This window comes from Giraffa tippelskirchi, chromosome 1 (genome assembly GCF_054371585.1).
Source record: "Giraffa tippelskirchi isolate mGirTip1 chromosome 1, T2T-mGirTip1v1.2.pri, whole genome shotgun sequence".
NCBI lineage: Eukaryota > Metazoa > Chordata > Mammalia > Artiodactyla > Giraffidae > Giraffa > Giraffa tippelskirchi.
In genome coordinates, this window is record NC_137275.1 from 49,437,990 (window position 1) to 49,463,731 (window position 25,742).

Sequence of the window (25,742 nt, forward strand, 5' to 3'; positions counted from 1 at the left end):
TTTGCTCTCATAGTTTAATCTTGAGAAGATGCTTTTTAACTTGAGCAGAAGGAGCTAATCCAGAATGTTTTTAAGGATATCATCAGCTTCATGGAACTTCAGAACCAGCAGCCATTTGGTTGTGACAGGTTTCTCTCCTACATGAGCCATGGCTTCAAGGCCAGGTCATCATACCCTGGGTGTGCAACCAGTAGGTAGGGTCAATGGAACTTTTTTTAAGACTCTTCCACTTTTTCTTTCTACATTTTTTTTTTCCTTCCATGGGTACAAAGACTCCCTGGTGGCTCAGATGGTAAAGAATCTGCCTGCAGTGCAGGAGACCTGGGTTCAATCCCCAATTTGGGAAGATTCCCAGGAGGAGAACATGGCAAACCACTCTAGTATTCTTGTCTGGAGAATCCCCATGGACAGAGGAGTCTGTTGGGCTATAGTCCATGGGGGTTGAAAAAAGTCGGACACGACTGATCGACTAAGCACAGCATAGTGTGTGTATACAATAGGCATAAAAGAAGTCTCTAATATGTATTGGGTATCTATTATATTTCATTGTTTTATGTAGAAACTCTCATTTTAGTGTCATAAAAAACAATGAGACATTCATTGTTGTTCAGAGACATTATGGTAGCACAAAATATAAACTAAGATAATACAATGCCTATTTCATATGCTCCCATAGCATCATGTGTCTACCCCTGTTGTAGGTATTAGAAATGTCTATGTATTCGTCTACACCTTCAGTGGAGTTAAGTGTCTTGAGGATACTGATTATATTACTGATACTGAATGCTAGGACTGCCATCACAAAGTACCACAGACTGGGTGTCTTCAACAACAGAAATTTATTTTCTCACAGTTCTGAAGGCTACAAGTCCAAAGTCAAGGTGTCTGTTCGTGTGGGTTCCTCTGAGACCTCTCTTGTTAGATTGTCTGTAGCTACCTTTTATCTGTGTCCTCGCATGTTCTTTCCTTGGCTTGTGACTTCTATGTCTTAATTTCCTCTTCTTAAAAGAACACCAGTAATATTGGATTAGGCTCACCCATAAGTCCTTATTTTACTTTAATTACTTCTTTAAAGATCTTATCCACAAATGCATTCATATTCTGAAGCACTGGGGCTTAGGACTTAAGTGTATAAATTGGAAGGGAGTTTTGGAGAGCACGATTCAGTTCATAACACTCTCATGTCTAATCATTTTTATGTCCTCACTGCAGAGGAGTTAATGTCTGTTTCTATCATATTATCCATATTTCCAAGTAATTTTCTAACTTCTTCCTCAATTTTCTAAGAACAGCTCTTCTCTATACCCTTATGACACAGCTCCCACCTGCCCACCAACCCTTTGTGTAAATGTTCTCGGAAGTATGGCTGCTGTCAACAGTTCCTTCCCGCTCTGTACCATGTTTATTCCCTTCCTTGAACTTGGGATGCTTATGACTCATCTGGCCAGTATAACATGGTGTATATGATGTTGTTCCAGTTCTGAGCCCAGCCTTTAGGAGGACTGGCTACTTCTGCTCCCTGGCTCTTGAGGTCTTAAGCCATTATGTATGAAGTCCTGGCTCCTTTGTTGCAACAAGACAGCCCCTGTAGGAACACTGAGGAGCTAGGAATGTTGGTGAGGAAGACATCTTGGGCAGAGAGCTCCTACCTTGAGAATATGTTGACAGGAACTCTAACTAAAAGTACTATCAGTTGTAATCACTCTATGCTTCTGTGACTTCAGTGTCCTCATTTATGACCTTGGGGGTGCATAGATTGCCATAACCTTAGAGAGTTCCTTTGAACTATCCCAGGGCATAGGGTAGGCATGAGAGCAGTCTTCTCTTTTGTCCTTACCCTTATCTAGGTCTGTCCAAAGGGAACTCTAGGCCACTAAACTATTTAATAAAATTAATATATTTTTAGGCCAAACTCTTGCACTTTTAACATGAAACCAATTTCACATAATTTGAAGTCTATTCACTGGAGCAACCATCCACAGATTGGTTCTCAAATATTCTTGAACTTAAAATGCCTGTTAAGGTACAGTTGGTGCTGTCAACATTCCTTGCACAATTTTAATGAGAAAAAAATTAAAAGCACACTTCTTTGGACGGTCAGTCATTAATCACTGCAATGATAGCTGGAAGTAAATTAACTGATACAATAACCTCTTCCCCTTCAGAAGCTAAGTAATCATAAAGGTACCATGGGAAAACTGGTTACATCCAAACACATTTTTAAAGGAGTGATGATAATTAAAAATGGTAAAAATCAAAGATTTTTTTTTAAGTTAAAAAAGAAACATTCTGAGAACCTCAAACTTGGAAGCAATGCTGTAATTCTCCTTTTTCTCTTACTGTTGCTCTCTGTATGCTTCCCAAGCCATGGCTGCCCTCTCTTTCCTGCACTCTCTTTCCCTCTCCTCGGAGCCCCTTTGGATCCACTGAGGACTTGGAGTCCTTACTGTGTCCTTTGCATCCTTGTGGATGATGTGTTCTGCACTCCATCCTGAGATTTTTGATGATTGCAGCAACATTTATTACTCCCCTATTTCCATCCTGCTACCACAGCCACACTCTGGATATTGCTGTTTTCTAGACTCCATCTCAAGAAAAAATATTTCATTAAAATTCTCAGTTCCTCAATTATTTCTTTCTCCCCAACCAATCCCCAGTATTCTTTTTCCATTCCCAAGACATTTAATCAATAACAATAACCTCAGATGTGCAGATGACAACATACTTATGGGAGAAAGCGAAGAAGAACTAAGGAGTCTCTTGATGAAAGTGAAAGAGGAGAGTGGAAAAGTTGGCTTAAAACTCAACATTCAGAAAACTTAAAATCATGGCATGCAGTCCCATCATCTCATGGCAAAATAGAAGGGAACAATGGAAACAGTGACAGACTTTCCTTTTTTGGGCTCCAAAATCACTGCAGATGGTGACTGCAGCCATGAAATTAAAAGATGCTTGCTCCTTGGAAGGAAAGTTATGACCAACCTAGACAGCATGTTAAAAACAGAGACATTACTTTGCCAACAAAGGTCTGTCTAGTCAAAGCTTTGGTTTTTCCAGTAGTCATGTATGGATGTGCGGAGAAGGCAATGGCACCCCACTCCAGTACTCTTGCCTGGAAAATCCCATGGATGGAGGAGCCTGGTAGGCTGTAGTCCATGGGATCGCTAAGAGTCAGACATGACTGAGCGACTTCACTTTCACTTTTCCTGTTCATGCACTGGAGAAGGAAATGGCAACCCACTCCAGTATTCTTGCCTGGAGAATCCCAGGGATGGCGGAGCCTGGTGGGCTGCCGTCTATGGGGTTGCACAGAGTCGGACACGACTGAAGCGACTTAGCAGCAGCAGCAGCATGTATGGATGTGAGAGTAAGACTATAAAGAAAGCTGAACGCCAAAGGATTGATGCTTTTGAACTGTGGTGTTGGAAAAGACTCTTGAAGAGTCCCTTGGACTGCAAGGAAATCCAACCAGTCAAACCTAAAGGAAATCTGTCCTGAATATTCATTGGAAGGACTGATGCTGAAGCTGAAACTCCAATACTTTGGCCACCTGATGGGAAGAACTGACTCCTTGGGAAAAACTCTGAGGCTGGGAAAGATTGAAGGCGGGAGGAGAAGGGGACGACAGAGGATGAGATGGTTGGATGGCATCACTGACTTAATGGACATGAGTTTGAGCAAGCTGCCGGAGTTAGTGATGGACAGGGAAGCCTGGTGTGCTGAAGTCCATGGGGTCGCAAAGAGTCAGGCATAACTGATGACTGAACTAAACTGAAGACGCTTAACTTTTGTTTCTATCCAGGCTGGATATCATGGACTCTCACTTTCCCAACTCCCTAAGGATTTTGCCCTTCTCCCAACTTGTTTTGCCAAACTGCATATAATCTTACTTTAATACAAACTCCTGGTGACCTAATTTCCTACTTGGTCTAGTGGTAATTGCTGGAAAACCAAAGAATCACACAACGATATTGATTATGACTTCACTTTATAAACTAAAATATCAAATAGGTTCACAAAACAACTCAATTTTTATAAAAGTAAAACACGTTTGTTACAGAACTCATGAAAACAAACAAAAAATAACAAAATGTGGGGAGAAAAGACACCTATAATATTGCACAGAAAAATTATCCAATTGCAATTGCATGCCAAATTGCAAATGACAATTTGGTGCTTTTCCTTCTGATCACATTTCTATATAAATAACAGACAAAATGTACCTCTTAACTTACAGAATGCCCCTTACACTATTATGAAATTAATCTACGCCATGTCTAATTTTTATTGGCTTTATAACAGTTCCCCTTTTAGGCGGTTATACCTTTTTTAAACTTTCCTTTATTGCTGGATATTTAGGTTGTTATTGACCAGCAACTCCAACTTTTTTTTCTCTAGAGTGCATTTCTAAACTTAGGACCCAAAAGCTAAAGAAAATCAGTTTTGAAGTTCCACAAGTACTTTTGAATTGTCTTTGAGAAAATTGAGAAAGAAATCTATTAACAGTGGAAGTTAAGACCAACTACTTGGCATCTTGAATAGCTTATCTAAAGGTAGTACTGATTGCATTAACAAGCCTGCAAATATAAGTGGCCAAAACTTTTGTGTGTCTATTTCATCTCTTGGATTATTAATAAGATTAAATGTTTCACTTTATAAATTTCTTCATATCTATTATTTTATGAATTTCTTGTTCACATTTTATTCATTTTATTAATTTATTGCTTTTTTTTTTTCTGGCTGTTCATCATCTGGTGATCTTAATTCTCCTTTCCTGACCAGGTATTGAACTCATGCCTCCTACACTGGAACCAGTGACTCAACCACCAAACCACCAGGGAAGTCCTTTATTTAAAAAGTGACCACTTGGACTATTCCTGGCCATCTCACTCTCCTCATTCCTTTTGTACTGTGCTGTGCTTAGTCTCTCAGCAAAGAGTTGTGTCTGACTCTTTCCAAACCCACGGACTATAGCCCACCAGGCCCCTCTGTCCACGGGGATTCTTCAGGCAAGAATACTGGAGTGGGTTGCCATGCGATTCCTCATAGTCACTCTCAATTCTCAGTGTCCTCCAGTGGTTGTCCATTCTAATCTTGCTTCCTATACTTTAAATTCTCTATCTGACATCAACTGAGTCTATCTAGCAATAATTCATTGAAACATTTTGTATTATGTATTGTGTTTGTTTGTTTATTGACAATTCAGAATCATTTTTTTTCTTTGTGTGCTATTTTGTATCATGTGGGCTAAAAATGTGAGAATTATATTTACCAAAATTCCAAGTAAGATTCCAATAAGTATTTCAGGCAAGGGGTAGCCAGCCAAATAGAAGCAGAAACCATTATTCCTCCTTAAGGAGAGGTGGGCAAACAAGAGATTTGGCAGAAGACAAATATGAGGTTTTTCACCTTCCTGATTTGATGCTATAGGCAGTTGATTAGCATTGACATTTCTCACAATTCCCAAATAAAGTAAACTCTTGAATGCTAATGGCTTCCCTCAGAGGAGTCCAGCTCCATGTCAGAACCCCACCTGACTTTTCAGGCTAGACCACAGGCAACTACAGGGCTTTGCCCCGCGGGCCTCCTAAGAGGAAGCACTCCTTACCAGACTTGGTGCACAGCCAGGGCTTTCAAACTCTCTGGAGGGAGTAACAGTCCTAGGAGCCGGGCTCCTCTGATCCAGCCAGGCTCTTCTACCTATGAGATCACCTCATTAGGGGCACTTCCAGCACTTCCTGCTCTTCATTAAAGAGCCTTGCCTAAGGCACTTCTCTACTTGACTTTGGAGTCCCTCCTGCCACTTCAGGGCTTCCCAGGTGGCTCTAGTGGTAAAGAACCTACCTGCCAATGTAAGAGACATAAGAGACCGGGGTTCAGTCTCTCCGTTGGGAAGATCCCATGGAGGAGGGCACTGCAACACACTCCAGTATTCTTGCCTGGAGAATTCTAAGGACAGAGGAGCCTGGTGGGCTACAGTCCATAGGGTCGCAAAGACGGGAACATGACTGAAGCAACTTAGCAGGCACGCACTGCCAGCTCATGGGTACCTGAGGAAGGAGGAGACCCCAATGTCCCTGATAAGGTTATCTCTGATATGTAGACAAGCCTGGCTGGATCAGAGGAGCCCGGCTCCTAGGACTGTTACTCTCTCCAGAGAGCTTGAAAGCCCTGGCTGTGCACCAAGTCTGGTAAAGAGTGCTTCCTCTTAGGAGGCCCGTGGGGCAAAGCCTTGTAGTTGCCTGCAGTCTCTCTCAGAGAGAGTTGCTGAAGTCATGCCTTTGCAAGGCTACCTCCTTTATAACGAGGCAGTCTCTGGCTCTTGTCTTCTCCTCGGCCAGGCTCACTGCTTTCACTCCTCTAGCTAATTTGTCACGGGATGCCCCCCTAGGCGCACATGCATCCCTCAGCTGAGACGGATTTTATCGCAGAGAGAGGGGGTTAGCAGGAGTTACGGCCTGGCTTTCCCTGCCTCTTTTACCCTCGAAGACTTGCACATGCGCATCGTCTCCCTTGCCCCAAGGATGGGAAATATATGACCTCTTTACCTCCTAACAGGGTTTAAACCCTGTTTGTTCCTGACATAAAGTACCCAATGTCCAGTCACTCATCCCATTCCTGTTACTGTTCCTTATATGGAAGTGCAGATCTTGAAATGTAAACCTGAGACTGGATCATAAGCATGTAGCCCAGGGCCCATTTGTCCCTTGCCTCAGGAAATGTAAACTTGGGCTTGGTAGTGAGTGTCCATTCTGGGACCCATCTTTTTCTCAACCCAGGAAGTGTGAACAGGGGGGCAGTTGTAAATACCTAACCTCGAACTCATCTATCTCCTGCCTCATTCGGACTCATTGCTGCTGCTGCTGCTGCTGCGTCGCTTCAGTCGTGTCCGACTCTGTGCGACCCCATAGATGGCAACTCACCAGGCTCTGCCATCCCTGGGATTCTCCAGACAAGAACGCTGGAGTGGGTTGCCATTTCCTTCTGCAATGCTTGAAAGTGAAAAGTGAAAGTGAAGTAGCTCACTCATGTCTGACTCTTTGAGACCCCATGGACTGCAGCCTACCAGGCTCCTCCGTCCATGGGATTTTCCAGGCAAGAGTACTGGAGTGGGTTGCCATTGCCTTCTCCGTCAGGCTCATTAGTAACCAAATAAATTAAATTCATCAAATTAATACAGCAATACTGTCCTATGCCTACCCCTAAAATTAGCAAAGATACAAATGAATGCTAATAATTGTGAGGGTATAGGGAAGGGGTAGTGTAAATTGTTGGAAACTTCTCTAAAAATTAGTTTAATACTATGTGTCAAGAGATTTTAAATGCTCATATGTTTTGACCCATTCATTCCACTCTTGTGTATCATAAATGCAGCCAGTGTTTAGCATTACCAACCAGGAGATAAAATGGCAACAACTTACATTGCTGTGAAGTGTAACCCTTTACATGTTACAAGAGATAACACTTGCTAAACATGAGATGAACATGAGATAACACTGGAAAAATGCCTGTAACCCTGCCAGGACATAGAGGAGTTCAGTAAATGATAGGAATCATTCTTCTTTTGCATCTTGACTTAACATGTGCACAGGCAATAAATAAATGAGTGAGAAAACCACAGTATGTATTGCTTGCCCACTATGTACCAGACCCTATGCGAACTGCTGAATATATAATTGTAAAATTACAGGATTTTCTCTTACTCTTATGATATAGTGTAAGAGACTATGATATAGTCTATACTGTTGCGGGAAGGTTTGTCATTTCCTCCTCCAGTGGACACATTTTGTCAGAACCCTTCACCATGACCCGTCTGTCTTGGGTGGCCCTGCAGGGCATGGCTCATAGCTTCACCGAGTTACACAAACCCCTCGCCATGACAAGACTGTGATCCATGAAGAGGAGTGATGAAGAGAGACTCTAAATAAATAAACACTATAAAATCTACATATATATGCTTACATGTGTATATAAACGTACATTCAAACACACTGAAGTAAATGAACATGTAACTGTGAGAGAAAAAGAGAAGAGATTAAATTTAGAGAGGCGGGAGCAGGGTAGCACTCTCTGGCTGAGTAAGTTTTAATTGAAGACCTTGTAAGGGACCTTGTGTCCACCTTCCATTCATATGTTAAAGCCTTAACCTCTAAGGTGACTGTCTTTTGAGACAGGGTCTTTAAAGAAGTGATTGAAGTTAAACAAGGTCTTAAAGGTAGGGTCCAGAAAGCAAACCTACTGGTAACTGATCGTGGACTTCTAGCCCCCAGAACTGTGAGTAGATAAATGTCTGTCATTCAAGCCTTCTAGTCTGTGGTATTTGTTACAGCACTCTGTGCAGACTAATACAAACCTGAAGGACAGGAGGAGGTAGCTATGTGCAGAGTAGGGCATTTCCAGGCAGAGTGAACATTAGACCCTAAGCTGAGGAGTCTGAAAATGATTGAAAAGCTTGGACAACTGAAGGAAGAACATTGTACCTGAGATCCTATGGATCCATTATGAACATTTCTGAGATACCTTTGGAAAATGAGGCCAAAGTGGTATAACAACTAGTTACAGAAATAACAAATGGAATCATTCTTCAGATGGATTTTGAGTTCCACTTCTAAGGGGTACAATGTGACTGAGATAAGGAGGAAGAGATCACAGTTTTACATTCTGGCAGTGCCTGAGGTACTGATAACCATGGGAAACTCAACTTTTGCAAGTTACAGATGTCAATATTAAAACACAGGAATATGAAGGATATTAACAGAGATTAAACAGACAAATACCATACCAGCTAGTGTCAGGCATGTTTAAGAATTTAGGTCTCTTATATCCCTTTCAAGTGCTATAAAGCAATCCCATTAAACTAAACCAAATGTCCCACCCCAAACTGATGTCTCATAATTGATTGGGCTATGACACCAAACTTGGATTTCTAGAAAAATAGTCTCTGTGGTGCTTGAATTCTAAGGAAAGCAGAAACTGCAAGCTAGAAGCATTAACTGTTAATGTTCTTGTTGAGTGTTCAGTTCAGTTCAGTTGCTCAGTCTTGTCCGACTCATTGCGACCCCATGAACTGCAGCACGCCAGGTCTCCCTATCCATCACCAACTCCAAGAGTTTACTCAAACTCATGTCCATTGAATTGGTGATGCCATCCAACCATCTCACCCTCTGTCATCCCCTTAGCCTCTCGCCTTCAATCTTTCCCAGCATTAAGGTCTTTTCAAATGAGTCAGTTCTTCACATCAGGTGGCCAAAGGATTGGAGTTTCAGCGTCAGCATCGATCCTTCCAATGAATATTCAAGACTGATTTTCTTTAGGACGGACTGGTTGGATCCCCTTGCAGTTCAAGGGACTCTCAAGAGTCTTCTCCAGCACCACAGTTCAAAGGTATCAATTCTTTGGCAATCAGCTTTCTTTATAGTCCAACTCTCACATCCATACTAACTACTGGAAAAACCATAGCTTTGACTAGACGGACCTTTGTTGGCAAAGTAATGTCTCTGCTTTTTAATATGCTGTCTAAGATGGTCATAACTTTTCTTCCAAGGGGCAAGCATCTTTTAATTTCATGGCTGCAGTCCCATCTGCAGTGATTTTGGAGCCCCCCAAAATAAAGTCTGTCACTGTTTCCCCATCGATTTGCCATGAAGTGATGGGACCAGATGCCATGATCTTAGTTTTCTGAATGTTGAGTGTATTTGCCTCTATCTTCTCTTAGTAGGATTGACTGAGCACTGTTGGAAGTTCCAGGGTTTGAAGGTCCTGGGTCTGTTTGTGTATGTTATTTACTTACATTGTACTATATTCTCCAAAAAAAAATTTCCCTTTCATAATTGTAGTAATAACAAAAGTAAGGGTGTATTTATTATTTATGTTATCTCTAACAGATGGCTAGATATATTATAAAACATATTTTATCTATGACATAGGTACTTTTAGTAACAACAGATGAAGAAAGTAAGGGAATATGTGGATAAGTTGTCAAAGGTTATCCAGCTAAGGGAAGAAGGAATTGAACATGAAGTGTTCATATATGAAAGGAATGATTTCAGTGAGCCCAGACTTCCTATACATAGAAAAGTACTAAATTCTTTAACTTGGAATATCAGGTTTCCTTTAATTAACAATAGTCTCTTGATGTTCAGGCTTCCTGCCCTTTGTTGTGAAATTTCTATATGTCCTGGCTTCTCCTCTCTCCTCAGAGTTCTCTCAGGATCACTTGAGATGCTGTCTCCCGGGCTTGAAGTCCTAAAAATTCCCACTGAATAAAACATAACTCTTAACTTTTAGACTGTCAATATTTTTTCAAGTCGACGCCAAGATATCCTAAGCCATCTTCCCTTCTCTGAAAACAATTCCTATGCTTCCCTGCCATGTAAACAATAATATTCTCTGACTTTTGGGATATACAGATAGTTTCTGACTACCACACTCTCTCTAGGTGTTTCTCTTTCATGCAGAATGTCTACCCTATTCCTGAGCTTGCAAACAATGTTGATGGAACCTTCTGAAGCTCAAATGAGAGCTGAAGTGTCTGCATCGATTAGCACGCCTTTTAGAGAGTGCATTTCCTGTGTTCTGATGACCTTGTTGGCAAGGTACCTCTGCTTTTGAATTATGAATAGTATTTATATGTGAAGCTGCTTCTTTCATTTTTGAGCAGCATTTCAGTAGGGCTATTATAAATGTAGGATTAGGCTTGGTCACATGTGGTGTTTCATTGAGAAGGATACACAGTGACATCTCCCCCAGAATTTGCAGTGCCTAGGGTCCAGTGTGGTGCCTATGTTCCTCTGCCAAAGGATTCTCATAATCTTCTACAGACTGCTGATACCAAGTAGTGCTGGTAAGAAGTATGCTTTCAATACTTTCTGTATTTATTAAAGTTTTAGTTCTAGATGAAGCAGATATGGTAGTGAGGCCTAATCTCAGCATGTATTTGGACCTTATATCCACAAACATTAAAACAGTTTGTTTCTGTTCAGTGCTTTAAGACAGTATTCTATCTGTGCTAAGATGGACTGTCAGACTCTTGGTATACAAATTTTAATATCAATTGAAATTAAACTCTTCAACATGTTTCCGAAATATCATTTTAAACACAGATTCTGCTCAAATTCCAGAGTGGAGAGAATATTTGGTCTGATGTTGTTCTAGTCTTATTTTTATGAAATTTTATTCTCTTTGCTATAAGATTGTGCTTATGTGAATTAGTGGAATTGAGCAAATCATGTTCATTTTCAGAAAAAGATAATCTGGATCAATCTTACCTTATAAATCTCATCAGCAAACCTCAACAACCAAGTGATTTTAATGCAGCTAAAACTACACTAAACATTTAATTTAGAATACTTGGGAAACACCCTTTATAAACTTCCTTAAAAAGGAGCATTCATTAGGCAGTAGATGCTGATCTGCTTTTGTGTGGGGAGAGGGTCCCAGCTTGTGTATAGTTAAGTTTCAGTTTCATTTTTGTCAGATGAACACATCCTTCAAATAAACACTTTCAAGGGCCTTTTAATTTAATTCATGGTATTAGTTCAATTTTCTAGGACACCAAGTAAAAAAGTCTCTGAATCTATCATCTATCGATCTATCTATCTATCTATCTATCATTTATCTATTAATATCTGCCATCTTGGTCTACTATGTTTCACACTTTTACCAGGTGATATGCTGAAGAATTGACTGAAGTCACTAAAGGATTATAAAGCATCATGATGTGAAAGCTACACAATGTGATATGAATGACCAATGGTAATCTGTATGTATAAAATATAAATGTATATTAAATATATGTGTATATATATTAAACTTATTTAAGAATATTTGTGCACCCCGGAAATTTTTTGGAACATTATTTATCAGGCAGCAAGCCACTGATGTAATAGATAGAACCAAGTTGCTTTTAATTATACTTCCCAGGTGGCTTTGCGGTAAAGAATCTGCCTGCCAATGCAGGAGATGCAAGTTCAATCCCTTAGTCAGGAAGATTCACTGGAGGAGGAAATGGCAACCCACTCCAGTATTCTTGCCTGAAAAATGCCATGGACAGTGGAGCCTGGTGGACTACAGTCCATAAGGTCGCAAAGAGTCAGACACTACTGAACTGACAGAGCATGTACTTTTAATTATGTCATTAAAAACACGTTTTTAAAATGAGAGATTTAAATTAATGGTAGTTTTATTTAAGAGAAAAGGTGGTTACACAAATCTGATATATAAATTTTAGAATTTGGGTGTTTCCAACCAGTCCATCCTAAAGGAGATCAGCCCTGGGTGTTCACTGGAAGGACTGATGTTGAAGCTGAAACTCCAATACTTTGGCCACCTCATGTGAAGAGTTGACTCATTGGAAAAGACCCTGATGCTGGGAAGGATCGGGGGCAGGAGGAAAAGGGGACAACAGAGGATGAGATGGCTGGATGGCATCACTGACTCGATGGACATGAGTTTGGGTAAACTCCGGGAGTTGGTGATGGACAGGGAGGCCTGGCATACTGCGATTCATGGGGTTGCAAAGAGTTGGACACGACTGAGTGACTGAACTGAACTGAACTCTATTGAAGATAGGACCAGAGAGAATATGGAGAGATCACAATAAATTCAGGCACACAGCCTGTCAACTATACAGTACTATGTATGTGGCTTCCCTGGTGGCTCAGATGGTGAAGAGTCTGCCTGCAACGCGGGAGTCCCAGGTTTGATCGCTGGGTAGGGAAGATCCCCTGGAGAAGGAAATGGCAACCCACACCAGTATTCTTGCCTGGAAAATCCCATGGATGCAGGAGCCTGCAGGCTACAGTCCATAGGGTCACAAAGAGTCAGACACAACTGAGCAACTTCAGCCTCTATGTATGTACTGGTGGCTTAAAAGTAAAAAGACATAGCTCCTCCCCATAAAAGGCTTACAATCTATGTAATGGATTCTTGCCTATAAATATAAAATGTAATCATTTAGCTGGATGTATATCATGACCTTGCTGCTGCCTATCACTGGGAAAAATGAGGGACACTCCTCTGACTTGCAAGGACAAATGTATATTAGTTTATTCACTGAGATTAATTTATTTGATAGAATTCTTATGATCTTTCAGTTAAAGGAAACATAGACTCACTCAAACTGACTTAATAATGAGGGATTTATGATGAGGAAACATTCAGGGCAATTAGAGAGACAGAGATGGAATAGGGTTCCAAGAATGGAAACCATAGCACAGCAGACCATTATACAAATGGAACTTGATCCAAGGAAGCACTAATCATTTCAGCAGCAGAAGTTCATGAATTGTTAGTAGCTTGACATCAGTGCTGTGTTCTTTGTATTGACTTCTGTAGTCTTTCTGCTACTCCACTTTCTAACTTTGCTTCCTCAAAATTTCAGCTTGCTTTATGATCCTTTATGCCCGGAAACTTAAATACTTCTTGGCCCTATCTAATCCTCCTGGCTTCTTCTTCTTCTAAACATGCTTATTGTTTCACTTGATTTTTGAATATTTTAATTTATCAGAGTTAACTGTGACTTTTATTTTAGAATAGTTTTAACAATTTATTATTTGTTTTTTCTTTATTTTGATCAGTGTTTCTTACATACTTTAACTTTAAATTTTTATTTGTCAGATCTATCTATCTTCTCTCCATAGATTTTGGTTTTTCTAACAGATCACTTCAAGAAAATTAGAGAAACTAAGGGAACATTTCATGCAAAGATGGGATCAGTAAAGGACAGAAATGGTATGGACCTAACAGAAGCAGAAGATATTAAGAAGAGGTGGCAAGAATACACAGAAGGAATATACAAAAAAGATCTTCATGACCCAGATAATCACAATGGTATGACCACTCACCTAGAGCCAGACATCCTGGAATGCAAACTCAGCTGGGCCTTAGGAAGCATTACTATGAACAAAGCTAGTGGAGGTGATGGAATTCCAGTTGAGCTATTTCAAGTCCTAAAAGATGATGCTGGGAAAGTGCTACACTCAATATGCCAGCAATTTTGGAAAACTCAACAGTGGCCAGAGGACCGGAAAAGGTCAATTTTCATTCCAATTCTGAAGAAAGGCAATGCCAAAGAAAGCTCAAACTACCACACAATTGCACTCATCTCACACACTAGCAAAGTAATGCTCAAAATTCTCCAAGCCAGACTTCAACAGTATGTGAATTGTGAAACTCCAGATGTTCAAGCTGAACTTAGAAAGGCAGAGGAACCAGAGATCAAATTGCCAACATCCGTTGTACCATCAAAAAAGCACAAGAGTTCCAGAAAAACATCTACTTCAGCTTTATTGACTATGCCAAAGCATTTGACTGTGTGGCTCACAGCAAACTGTGGAGAATTCTTCAAGAGATGGGGAATACCAGACCACCTGACCTGCCTCCTGAGAAATCTGTATGTAGATAAAGAAGCAACAGTTAGAACTGGACATGGAACAGCAGACTGGTTCCAAATTGGGGAAGGAGTATGTCAAGGCTGTATATTGTACCCTGCTTATTTAATCGATATGCAGATTACATCATGAGAAATGCTGGAATCAAGATTGCCAGGAGAAATATCAATAACCTCAGATATGCAGATGACACCACACTTAGGGAAGAAAGCGAAGAGGAACTAAAGAGTCTCTGGATGAAAGTGAAAGAGGAGAATTAAAAAGCTGGCTTAAAACTCAGCACTCAGCAAACTAAGATCATGGCATCTGGTCCCATCACTTCATGGCAAATCGATGGGGAAACAGTGGAAACGGTGTCAGACTTTATTTTGAGGGGCTCCAAAATCACTGCAGATGGTGATTGCAGCCATGAAATTAAGACGCTTACTCCTTGGAAGAAAAGTTATGACCAACTTAGACAGCATATTAAAAAGCAGAGACATTACTTTGCCAACAAAGTTCCATCTAGTCAAAGCTTTGGTTTTTCTAGTAGTCATGTATGGATGTGAGAGTTGGACTATAAAGAAAGCTGAACACTGAAGAATTGATGCTTTTGAACTGTGGTGTTGAAGACCCTTGAGAGTCCCTTGGACTGCAAGGAAATCCAACCAGTCCATCCTAAAGGAAATCAGTCCTGAATATTGATTGGAAGGACTGATGTTGAAGCTGAAGCTCCAATCCTTTGGCCACGTGATGTGAAGAACTGACTCATTTGAAAAGACCCTAATGCTGGGAAAGATTGAAGGTGGGAGGAGAAAGGGACAACAGAGGATGAGATGGTTGGATGGCATCACCAACTTGATGGACATGAATTTGAGTAGGCTCCAGGATTTGGTGATGAACAGGGAAGCCTGGTGTACTGCTATCCGTGGGGTCACAAAGAGTTAGACACGACTGGACAATGGAACAGAACTGAACAGCCTCTGTAAGTTCTCCTCCTCTCTAGCATTGTGAAATTGTTTCTCATCATCACTGGTGGTTTTTTTGTTTTGTTTTGTTTTTTTTAATTTTAGTCTAAAGATTGCAGAAACACCTGGGTTTCCTTACTTAGAATCTTGATGCCCTACTCTAGACTTATTTTACTAGTTTTTTTTTCAGATTGAGGCCCAAATAATCTATATTTTTTAAAATAAAGAGAAAGAGTTGATCATTTTGCATATTACAATTTGACATCATTGATATATATTTTTCTAGTACTTCATTAAGACAAGAAATTACTTTTAAATAGTTACTATCTGAAGAAGTCCTGTAAAACAGAAGTATCTGAAAAAGTCCTGTAAATCAGAAGTACATAGAATAAATGTAAACATTACCTTCTGTTAATGATTAGTTCTTTGCAGATAAAGAATATTATTAATGTTTGTTTGTCTTCCCTGATGGCTCTGTGGTAAACAATTTGCCTGCATTGCAGGAGACTCTGGAGATTCGGATTTAGTCCCTGGGTCAAGAAGACCCGTGGAGAAGGAAATGGCAACCCACTCCAGTATACTTGCCTGGAAATTCTGTGGACAGAGGAGTTGGCGGGCTACAGTCCATGGGGTCACAAAGAATTTGACACACCTGAACGACTGAACACTTGTCTGCCTTGAGTTATTCATAACATGTTTTCTACCACTGTGAAATTTTGATTGTCTTCCAAATTGGGACTGCATGACTTTTTAGACCAAGAATTAATTTGCAAAGTTATGTAATAATTTCTTATTTTAATAAAGAAATCTAACAAAACATTGAAATATGAGTTCTTCTGTACAATTCAGAATTCCCCCAGCAATAATATAGATGATGCATCATACTATGTTCAAAGCTAGTAAGGGTATTTAGATACACTTATATAAACATCCCCCCCCAACTTATATAAACTTTTTAATGCTGGTTACTTTATACTATTTACAAATTCTAAAGGAAATATTACATATTATTCATTATAACATGAGCTTAACATAGTAGTAAAGCTATTTATATTTTATTTTCTGTCATGCCATGAAAGACTATAAACTGTTATAAAGTATAAATTACTTTTAAAAATTCTGGTCTTGTGCAGTTTGATCTTGCTGATAAAATTTTCAAAAGACATTGAATGTTCTCAGAAGTGGCAGTTTTACATCAAGTGCAAAAATACATGTTAATCTTGGATGATAGTTTGTCTTTTATCATGTCTTCCCATGTATCATTAAACTTGATTTTGAGGATGAGCAGGATGTCTTACTCAACTGTTTGACGATAGAGGAATTTACAGTTGTTAGATACTGAGCCATGAATTTTTTCTTTAAAGCTGAATGTAGGCTTTCATAGAACCCATTTAGTAAATATTAATTTTACTATATTAATTGGATTTTGTGATATTGATTTTCTGGTGACATCCATTGAAACACTTTCTTTTGAAAACTGATCACCTTGAGCCTAACCTTAGTATGTTAGACTACATGGGCTTTTTAGTCCATGGACTTTCTGACTATTCACTGAGACTATGGAATTTATACAAAAGAGAATCCACAGTTAATTGTTCTACACCAAATGTTTATCTACTTACAAGTCTAGTTGTGTGAGCTAGGTTTTATTTTTCAGACTCTTCTGTATCTGTACTTGTTCCCTAGGCAGTTATCTCATCCAGCCTCAGAACTTTATTCAGCTTCATGTCAATGACTCCCAAATTTTCCAGGCAATTAGGGACTGAGTAGTCAATGCTATATCCCCCTAGGTAGAGTGAAGGATGCCACTGAGAATCCTTTCTGGGAGTACTGCTGAAGAGGCAGAAGCTTTCCATGGGATTTTCTAAATGAAAAGTAAATGTAAAGCTTCTAGGGTTCTTTTGGCATCTTGTAGGAAGAAGTGACTGAGAATGAAATCAACACAGGAAAAATCATCACTAAGAGGTAGATAAAGATGAATTTTTGATTAATTCCTGTGAGCACAAAAGCCCAAGCAGCTTACTCCTGGCCTTTTCAGCAACCTTTTTATTTGTACAAGCTAAAATTTACCTTTATTTGCTTAAGCCATTTTTAATTGGATCTCAATTCTCTGCAAATAAATCAATGACACAGAAAATACTTAAACTTTAATATCAAATGGTAAAAACCCACATACTTTTTAATTCCAAATACTATTTCAGATAGTAAAATAAGGAAATGGCAACCCACTCCAGTATTCTTGCCTGGGAAATCCCATGAACAGAGGAGCCTGGTGAGCTACAGTCCATGGGGTCACAAGAGTCGGACAGGACTTAGTGACTAAACCGACAACCAACCAAAGCATATGCGAAGAAAAACATGAAGGTATCATTCTGTGTTGTGGTCCTTTAATGGACTGGAACTTGGGGGTACAGAGTCGACCGATAAGAAAGTGAAAGAAGGAAGAAAAGAGGCTGATATTCCCTGGTGTACACAGTATGCCAATATAATTCTAGGACAAAGAGTTAGCATAGCACCGTCTACGTAGGCTCAGGGCGCCCTCTCGAAGAGGTCTTGAAAGCCCGGGCAAGTAAGTAGACATGGCGGACACCTGTGCTCCGTGGAAGCGGCCTGAAAGGGAGAGGGAGAGGGAGAGAGAGCGAACGAAATGAGAAAAGACACGGGGACCAGTGCTCTGGTGGAGCAAAGGCATTTATTCAGCATATTGTGGGCATATACATACTCTCTTACAAGATAGCCCTTTTTAGCAGAGACAGGGATAAGAAATCTTACAAGTTATTCAGGAAGCTGAAAGCTAGAATCATTTTCAAGGGAGGGGATTGTAAAAGTTACTTTCCATATCAGAAGGGAAGAGAGTTGTAAATGGCTGCTTTCGAGATACATAAATTCCTATTATTCTCAAGAGCTGGCTTGCCAGCTCTTCTCACACCTGTATTCACGGGCTGTTAAGGAACAAAAGGATTTATGCAAGACCAAAAACAGCATACAGGTAGCCTCTGGTTAAATGCTACCTTACAGTTCTGTATTATAACTGTATAGAGATAGAATTATGCATGTTTTTATTTAGTGACTTCATTCACACATCTTACCTCATGTCCTAGTCCCAGAGCCTTTTCTACAATAAGCGTCTAGTATTTTATAGTTGGAAAGGTTTTAAATCAAATTTTATAAAATCCAGCTTTTCCATTATTACCATTATTTCCTAAATATTATTTCTGAAAAATGTTCTCTGTGATAGAGTTTCACTTGCAAATTCAATCTAGCAGATTTAGTTTTATTGGATGCAGGCTTTTGAATTCATTTTAAAATAAGAACAAATACCTGGCTAAGAACTTTGTAAAGATTTTTATTTCCTATTTTAATCATTTTTTTTTAAACATGTAATTCTGACCTCTAAAGTTCAAAATTTTTTCTTTCTTAGGTTGCCTATAGGTTATCTTTCTACTGCTTGTTTTGAGATGTTTTAGTGTACATACTTTTCCACTTCTCTTGGCCTTTTAGAATGTGACATGAATGTACTTTTTTAAAACTGTTGCTTAAAGTGCATGGACAGCAGTATCTTGTGAGTTATCCACATGAATAGTTGTGATGGAAGTAGACAGTAATTGCTACTTTAAGTGCTGCTACTACTATTGTCTCTGTTTAAAAAAAAAGAAAGATTTTTAAGGCTTTTTGTTTTGAAAAAGTTTGCAGAAGACTCAAGCATGATGTGAGTTGGCTTTTGTTTTAGCTAATTTCTGCAATTTGTCCCATATTATCATATTAAAATATAATCCAATATTGAATAAATTTTATATCTAAATAGAGACTTATGATTCATTGTAAATAAGTTTTGTACACTATGTAAGTACTGGAAATAGCAATATGTAAGTAGCTAATACATAAATGTACTTGGAAAAATGCCATGTAACAATAGAATTTTCCTTCTTTCTAATTCTGGGAGAAGAGTTTCATTTAGCTTAGAAGTTATTTTCTTCTCCCAAATATCAAAGTGGCCTTTAGAAGTACAAAGAGAAACTATCTCTGGGAATTCTTAGGCAGCTGCTTAAACATATTTGGCGGAAGTGGAATTAGAAAACAACCACATGTATGGGAAATTTGCCAACATACAAATGTATTAGTATTATAGGAATATAGTTGAGGAAGTTTCTACATTAAAGTCAGCTTGGATCAGTTAGAGAAGAGACAGAATTCTCTGAGATTTGTATAGAAGTTCTTATTTAAAAAGGAAATAATTAGCCTGACATGAACCAATTTGGTAACAGAACAAGGTTAGTGGGTAGTTTTAAAAAAAAGAAGGTAAAAATAGCAGAAGCAGATCTGGGTCAGATCTGGGACAGAGAGATTTCCTTGAGGACACCTAACTAAGAGTTTTAGTGTCTTAGAGTGGAAGGACTGATCATGCATATAAAAATTGGACACTAGTCGTAACTGCTTTTAAATGATTTGCTGTTATTGTTTGGGCTTCCCTGGTGGCTCAGATGGTAAAGAATCTGCCTGTAATGCAGGAGACCTGGATTTGATCCCTGGGTCAGGGAAGATCCCCTGGAGAAGGGAATGGCAATTCCACTTCAGTACTCTTGCCTGGAGAATTCCATGGACAGAGGAGCAGGTTTAAGACTACAGAGTTCATTCCATGACATTTATTCAGTTCTTCCCAACTTTTCCTTTTTGGCCAAATTAAGAGGGCTTCAGAGATTCTTAAGCTGAATAAGAAGAAATTAAACTCCATTTAGTTTAGTAGAACAAATATTTCTTGAGGGTTTAGTAAAGGTCAGGTATACGACTCCATGAGAAAGATGAATAAGACACTGCTTCACACCTGGGGGCGCCCAGGCAGTGTAATGCAGTTAACTAAGGAGCATAAAAATGTCAATAATATAATGTTACTTTATCTAGCTTTATCTACTTTATTCAGCTCAGTACTGAAGGGACCAAGGGCTGGGGTACAGGTGCGATTTGCTCAGGGGAATGAGTGTATTCTGCAAATGAGAGAAGTAGACATGATTGGGACTGGAGCAGGGTGAAGGGTGAAGGAATATTCTGGAAACAGAGAATGGGATTGATGAAGACATGGCAAGATCCTGTGGCTGTCAATGAATAGGCCAGATAAACAGCATGGTTTCTATGACTGTTTCTTAACTTTTAAAGATGAGGAGTAGTTATTTATCTTGATTCAAGTCCCTATTGACTGCTAACATGAGAAGTTTACTTTTTTAAAGCATGATATTTCTTATCCATTAGAAGCATGGATTCAGTGTAATACTAATGGTTTGTAACAGTTCGGTCAGATAATCACCTGAAGTTTGAGATTCCTGTTTAATGAGTTTTTCTTATTTTCATAAAGCATGTGACATTGTTATTTTGTAGTTTAGTACTTCTTTTTAGAAGGTTTGCTTTCTCTAGCCTAGTCCACTTTAATGTCTAGAGATCTTTGTCAATCAAAGTATATATGTTATGTATTATTGCTTCTTTCCTTTTTCTAAAAGTAAAACTGTTGGGTTAGGCTTTTGAAATAGACACATTTGCAAAATAAATATACTATAAGCTTAAAAAAGAAACCAACTGCTTAATAATTATAAGTGTTTATCTCCTCTTAATATAATTATGTGCCTTCAAAACTGCAGAAATATCATATAATGGTATCACATAATATATTTGCAACAGCGAGTTGAACTCATTCTTTCCAACAGACAGAGAGAAAAAGTAGAAATCTGAATCAAGTTCTATAACTGGGGTATTTTTGTAATGCTAGTGAGCCACAACAGAGAAGGCAATGGCACCCCACTCCAGTACTCTTGCCTGGAAAATCCCACGGATGGAGGAGCCTGGTAGGCTATAGTCCATGGGGTCGCTAAGAGTCGGACACGACTGAGCGACTTCACTTTCACTTTTCCCTTTCATGCACTGGAGAAGGAAATGGCAACCCACTCCAGTGTTCTTGCCTGGAGAATCCCAGGAACGGCGGAGCCTGGTGGGCTGCCGTCTATGGGGTCCCACAGAGTCGGACACGACTGAAGCGACTTAGCAGCAGCAGCAGCAGCAGTGAGCCACAAATAATATTGCATACTTCTGAGTTTGCCCAAAGCAACAAATCTCTCGGTCCCAGTTTTTTGGCTAGACTGTTTTTTTTTTCTCCTTTCCTTTGCTCTCTTTTTGTAGCCAAAACACAGAGGATAGAATCTTAGCTGTTTTAGAATTTCACAGCTTTCTGTGGGTCTCTGTACAGAAAAAATAATTTTCCCTGAGTATCACTGTGAAAGAAGTAGTCCTCTAGCATACTTAAAAATTAAAATCTAACAGAATTTTGGCTACTGCTCTTATTTCCAATCATTTTTAAGGGCCCAAGTTCTATTTCTTGAAGTGCCATAATTTAATTATTTTATCTTTAGTATAAACATCTCCTTTGATTAGCACTGGTCCATGATTCTTGCAATTCTTTGGAAGGACATTAAGCTTAAATACAAATACATAAATAAAAATGTTGGTAGTATATTGTCATTGGGACTTTCTTCAGTGATGATTTATGCAAATAACATTTCCATATAAAAGTGCCTGGATCTATTTCTTCTCTTTGTTCTTCCTATCTGCAAGTATGCAGACAAAAAATTAGTTCATATATTTTTATAGTTTCCCATCTATGGTTAGATTTGCTCTCTTCCTAAGCCACTTAATGTAACTCCATTACTTCATTTATCTTTGCAGCTATAGCCAAAAGCTGAGTGTTTATTTCCTTACTTTAAATGGATTGGGAGGTTTTCAGTGACAGTAAGGTTAGCTTTATTGACTGTATTGTCTAAATTATGATAATTCTCTCATTGCCTCTTCTGTGGACTCGTCATGGTTGTGCACAAAAGGAGAAAGTAATTGTATTTATTTCAGAAAGAAAGACTGTTTTGAATATTTTTGTATAACAGTGTTCCTTCCAAGTTTTACATAGTTACTTTCCTCTTCTAGAATTATTTAACTTTGTGTTTTGCAAAAAAACTAAAGACCTTGAAACATAATTTTTTAAGCAGAGTATTACAACTAAGTTACTCAACTTGTACTACATATTTTTTCCTATTCTTTGAGATAAAATTCAGACTAGAGCTCGAGGAAAAGGACAATTTTATGCTGCTAGAGTCTGGAGATTATTTCTGATAGCAACTTTTTAATGGTCTTTATTTTAAAATGAAAGGAGCTGAATGAAGTTTTGATCTATGAGTTTAAGGAAGAAGAGATCAGAGGCAAAGGATCAGGGAGGAAAACTGAGGAAAGGGAACCATGCGAAAGGATGCCAGACTGGGAGACTGATGTTGTTCTTGAGCCAGAACAAGGATCGTGGTCCTGGAGTCATGAGTCATGGTCATAAAAATGCTGGAGCCTCTAATGTCAGGAAGAAGTGATGAAGGACAGTGTTTTTCTGTAAGTTACTTCAGTCAAATACCCAGAAACAGTATTGCCCAGAGAGTCACTTCTAGCACTAAGGTTTGGAGCAAACTGCCTGGACAGACTGTTGATCATATTTTTTTTTCTGGTTTTCTTGCAATATTATTGACACAGAGCACTATTATAAGTTTGAGGCTTCCCAGGTGGCGCTAGTGGTAAAGAACTTGCCTGCCAATGCAGGAGACAGAAGAGACTGGGTTTGATCCCTGGGTCAGGAAGATTCCCTGGGGGAAGGCATGGCAACCCACTCCAGTATCTTGCCTGGAGAATTCTATGGACAGAAGAGCCTGGTGGGCTACAGTCCATAGGGTCGCAAAGAGAGACACGAATGAAGCAATTTAGCACACACACACACACTGTATGAGTTTAAGTTAAGCACTGTATTGACATAGGGTGCTGTATTATGTACAATGTAATGATCTGACTTATGTATATCATGAAATGATTACCACAGTAGATTAGTTAGCGTCCATCATCTCACGTACAAAAGGAAAAAGCAAGAAAAAAATGTTTTTCCTCATGATAAAAACTGTTCGGGTTTACTATCAATAACTTTCATATATATTATACAGAAGTGTTCATTATAGTTATCATGTTGTACATTTCATCCTCACTACTTATTTATCTTATAATTGATGATCACAAATACCTCTTTTTCTAAAAGTTTTTCTTATTTTAATTTTTAGAGTCCATGATTCCACATATAAGTGAGATCATACAGTATTTGTCTTTCTCTCTGAGTTATTTCGCTTAGCATAATGCCCTCAAGGTTTATCCATGAATGCCACAAATGGCAAGATTTCCTTGTTCTTTTGGCTTTGTAACATTCATGAAAGTGAAAGTACCCCAGTAGTGTCTGACTCTTTGTGATCCCATGGACTATACAGTCCATGGACTTCTCCAGGCCAGAATACTGGAGTGGGTAGCCTTTCCCTTCTCCAGGGGATCTTCCCAACCCAGGGATCGAACCCAGGTCTCCCACATTTCAGGCAGATAATATTCATATATATTTCTAGTTTTTGAGGAAATTGATCGTATTTTTGAAGAATCTTGTCCTGGCTGGGCCTTAGTACCTCATCCAATTTTCTTCAGTCATTGTATAAATAACATTAGTATCCTATTCTTGGGCTTCCCTGGTGGCTCAGATGGTAAAGAATCTGCCTGCAATGCAGGAGACCTGGGTCGACCCCTAGGTTGGGAAAATCGCCTAGAGAAGGGAATGGTAATCCACTCCAATATTCTTCCCTGGAGAATTCCATGAACTGACGAGCCTGGCAGGCTACAGTCTATGGGGTGGCAAAGAGTTGGACACGATTGAGCAACTTTCACTTCACTTCACTTCATTCTATTCTTAACTTCTCTAAAACTGAACTTTTGGATCCCTCCTCTGCACATCTCAGGCATTTTAAATGTCTGTCTTATTCATCACTGTATCCTCACTGTCAGGCTTAAGGCATTGATCAGAGCATATGTTTAATAAATATGTATTGAATGAATGAATGAATGAAGGCCCCTTTGACTGGTAGGAGAAGGCAGAAAAATCTTATGTGTAAGTTGAGACATAACAGAAAACATTAGAAATTTCCAAATTGTCTGTAGAGGTGAAAGGTCATCCCGTTTATAATGTGGGCACTTCCTTTTCCCAACACACATACAGTTCACATCCTATCACATCCCTTTCTTCTCAGTACAGGTTAGCACAGTGTCCTTCTGCATCTTCACGTCTGAACCTTTCTAGAATTACCTTTGAACCTGTATTCCTCTTTCCTATTGTGTCTTTAATTAAACCTTGTAAAATATTATTGCAGAAAATCCTATAAACTAACTTATGCTAATGTAAAATAAGTTTACTGTGCTGTTTTTTCCAGGTATTGGAGGAATGAAGTTCTAATCAAAAAGGTGAATTTCATCAGACAAATTTGAGGGCTCCAAGAAAAATACTTGAGCAAAAAGTGTACTCCAGAATCCTTAGAAGATACTAATTTTAATTTACAAAAGCATGGAATATTTTCCAAGTATCTATTGCTGCATAAAAACTCATCCCAAAACATAATGCCTTAAAATAAAATGTTATCTGTCACTGTTCTGTTGTTGTTCTGCCTTGTGGGGCAGTTCTAACTTAGGATCTCTGACAGCTAAGACTAGAGTCATTAAAGGCTTGAGTAAGCTAGAGATATTCCAGATGGCTCATTCAAAGTTGGCAGGTGATGCTGTCTGTCAACTGGAAGCTCAAAACCTGAACTCCTACACATAAACTCCTCTGGTAGTTTGGCCTTCTCACAGCATGATAGCTGAGTTCCAAGAAGGAAAGTACCAAGAATGAGCATTTCAAGGTGCAGGAAGAAACTTAACCTGAAAATCACTCCCACAGAATTTTATTAGTCAGACAACAGGATCTGGCCTGATTCAAGAAGAAGGGAATTAGATTCAACTATTTGATGGTATGACATGGAAATATGAGGAGGAACAGAACTGATATCACCTGTATTCAGAGACAACGTACCACAGGGGCCACCGGGTATGAATAATAACTGAATTTCCTACCAATTCATTGTTGGCAGTTAATATCACTGAAGTTTGGCAGTGGTTAGAATTACTACCCTTTTGCTGATAAATAAAATTTTTAAAAATTCAAAGGTGCCATTTATTTATTAATTTATCATGGCTCAAGCAGTAAAGCATTCACCTGCAATGCAGGAGGCATGGGTTCAATCCCTGGGTCAGGAAGATACCCTGGAAAAGGAAATGGCAACCCTCTCTAGTATTCTTGTCTGGAGAACCCCATGGACAGAGGAGTCTGGTGGGCCACAGTCCATGGGGACACGACTGAGCACTCATGCACATATATCCTTTTAACAAATATTTATCATAGACATGAAATGATAGAATACAGCCTCTAGAAGTTTATAATGCAGGGAAAACAAGAATAAAAAGCCAAATCCCATCACTCAGAAATATTCTCTTGTATCATTTG

At 39.1% G+C, this 25,742-nt stretch overlaps 1 protein-coding gene across 2 annotated transcripts in view; it reads left to right on the forward strand.

The window, feature by feature from the left end:
• Positions 1 to 25,404, forward strand: part of YIPF7 (Yip1 domain family member 7) — a 75,506-nt gene extending 50,102 nt beyond the window's left edge. The window contains exons 6-7 of one of the 2 annotated variants that reach the window (XR_014062670.1): positions 22,518 to 22,744; positions 24,637 to 25,404. Coding sequence is in view for 1 of the 2 variants with exons in the window: in XM_081522002.1 (XP_081378128.1) it covers positions 24,637 to 24,651 (15 nt within the window). In the remaining variant the exon portion in view is untranslated. The remainder of the gene's footprint in view (positions 1 to 22,517; positions 22,745 to 24,636) is intronic. The other variant, XM_081522002.1, reaches the window with a different exon arrangement.
• Positions 25,405 to 25,742: the final 338 nt, after the last annotated feature.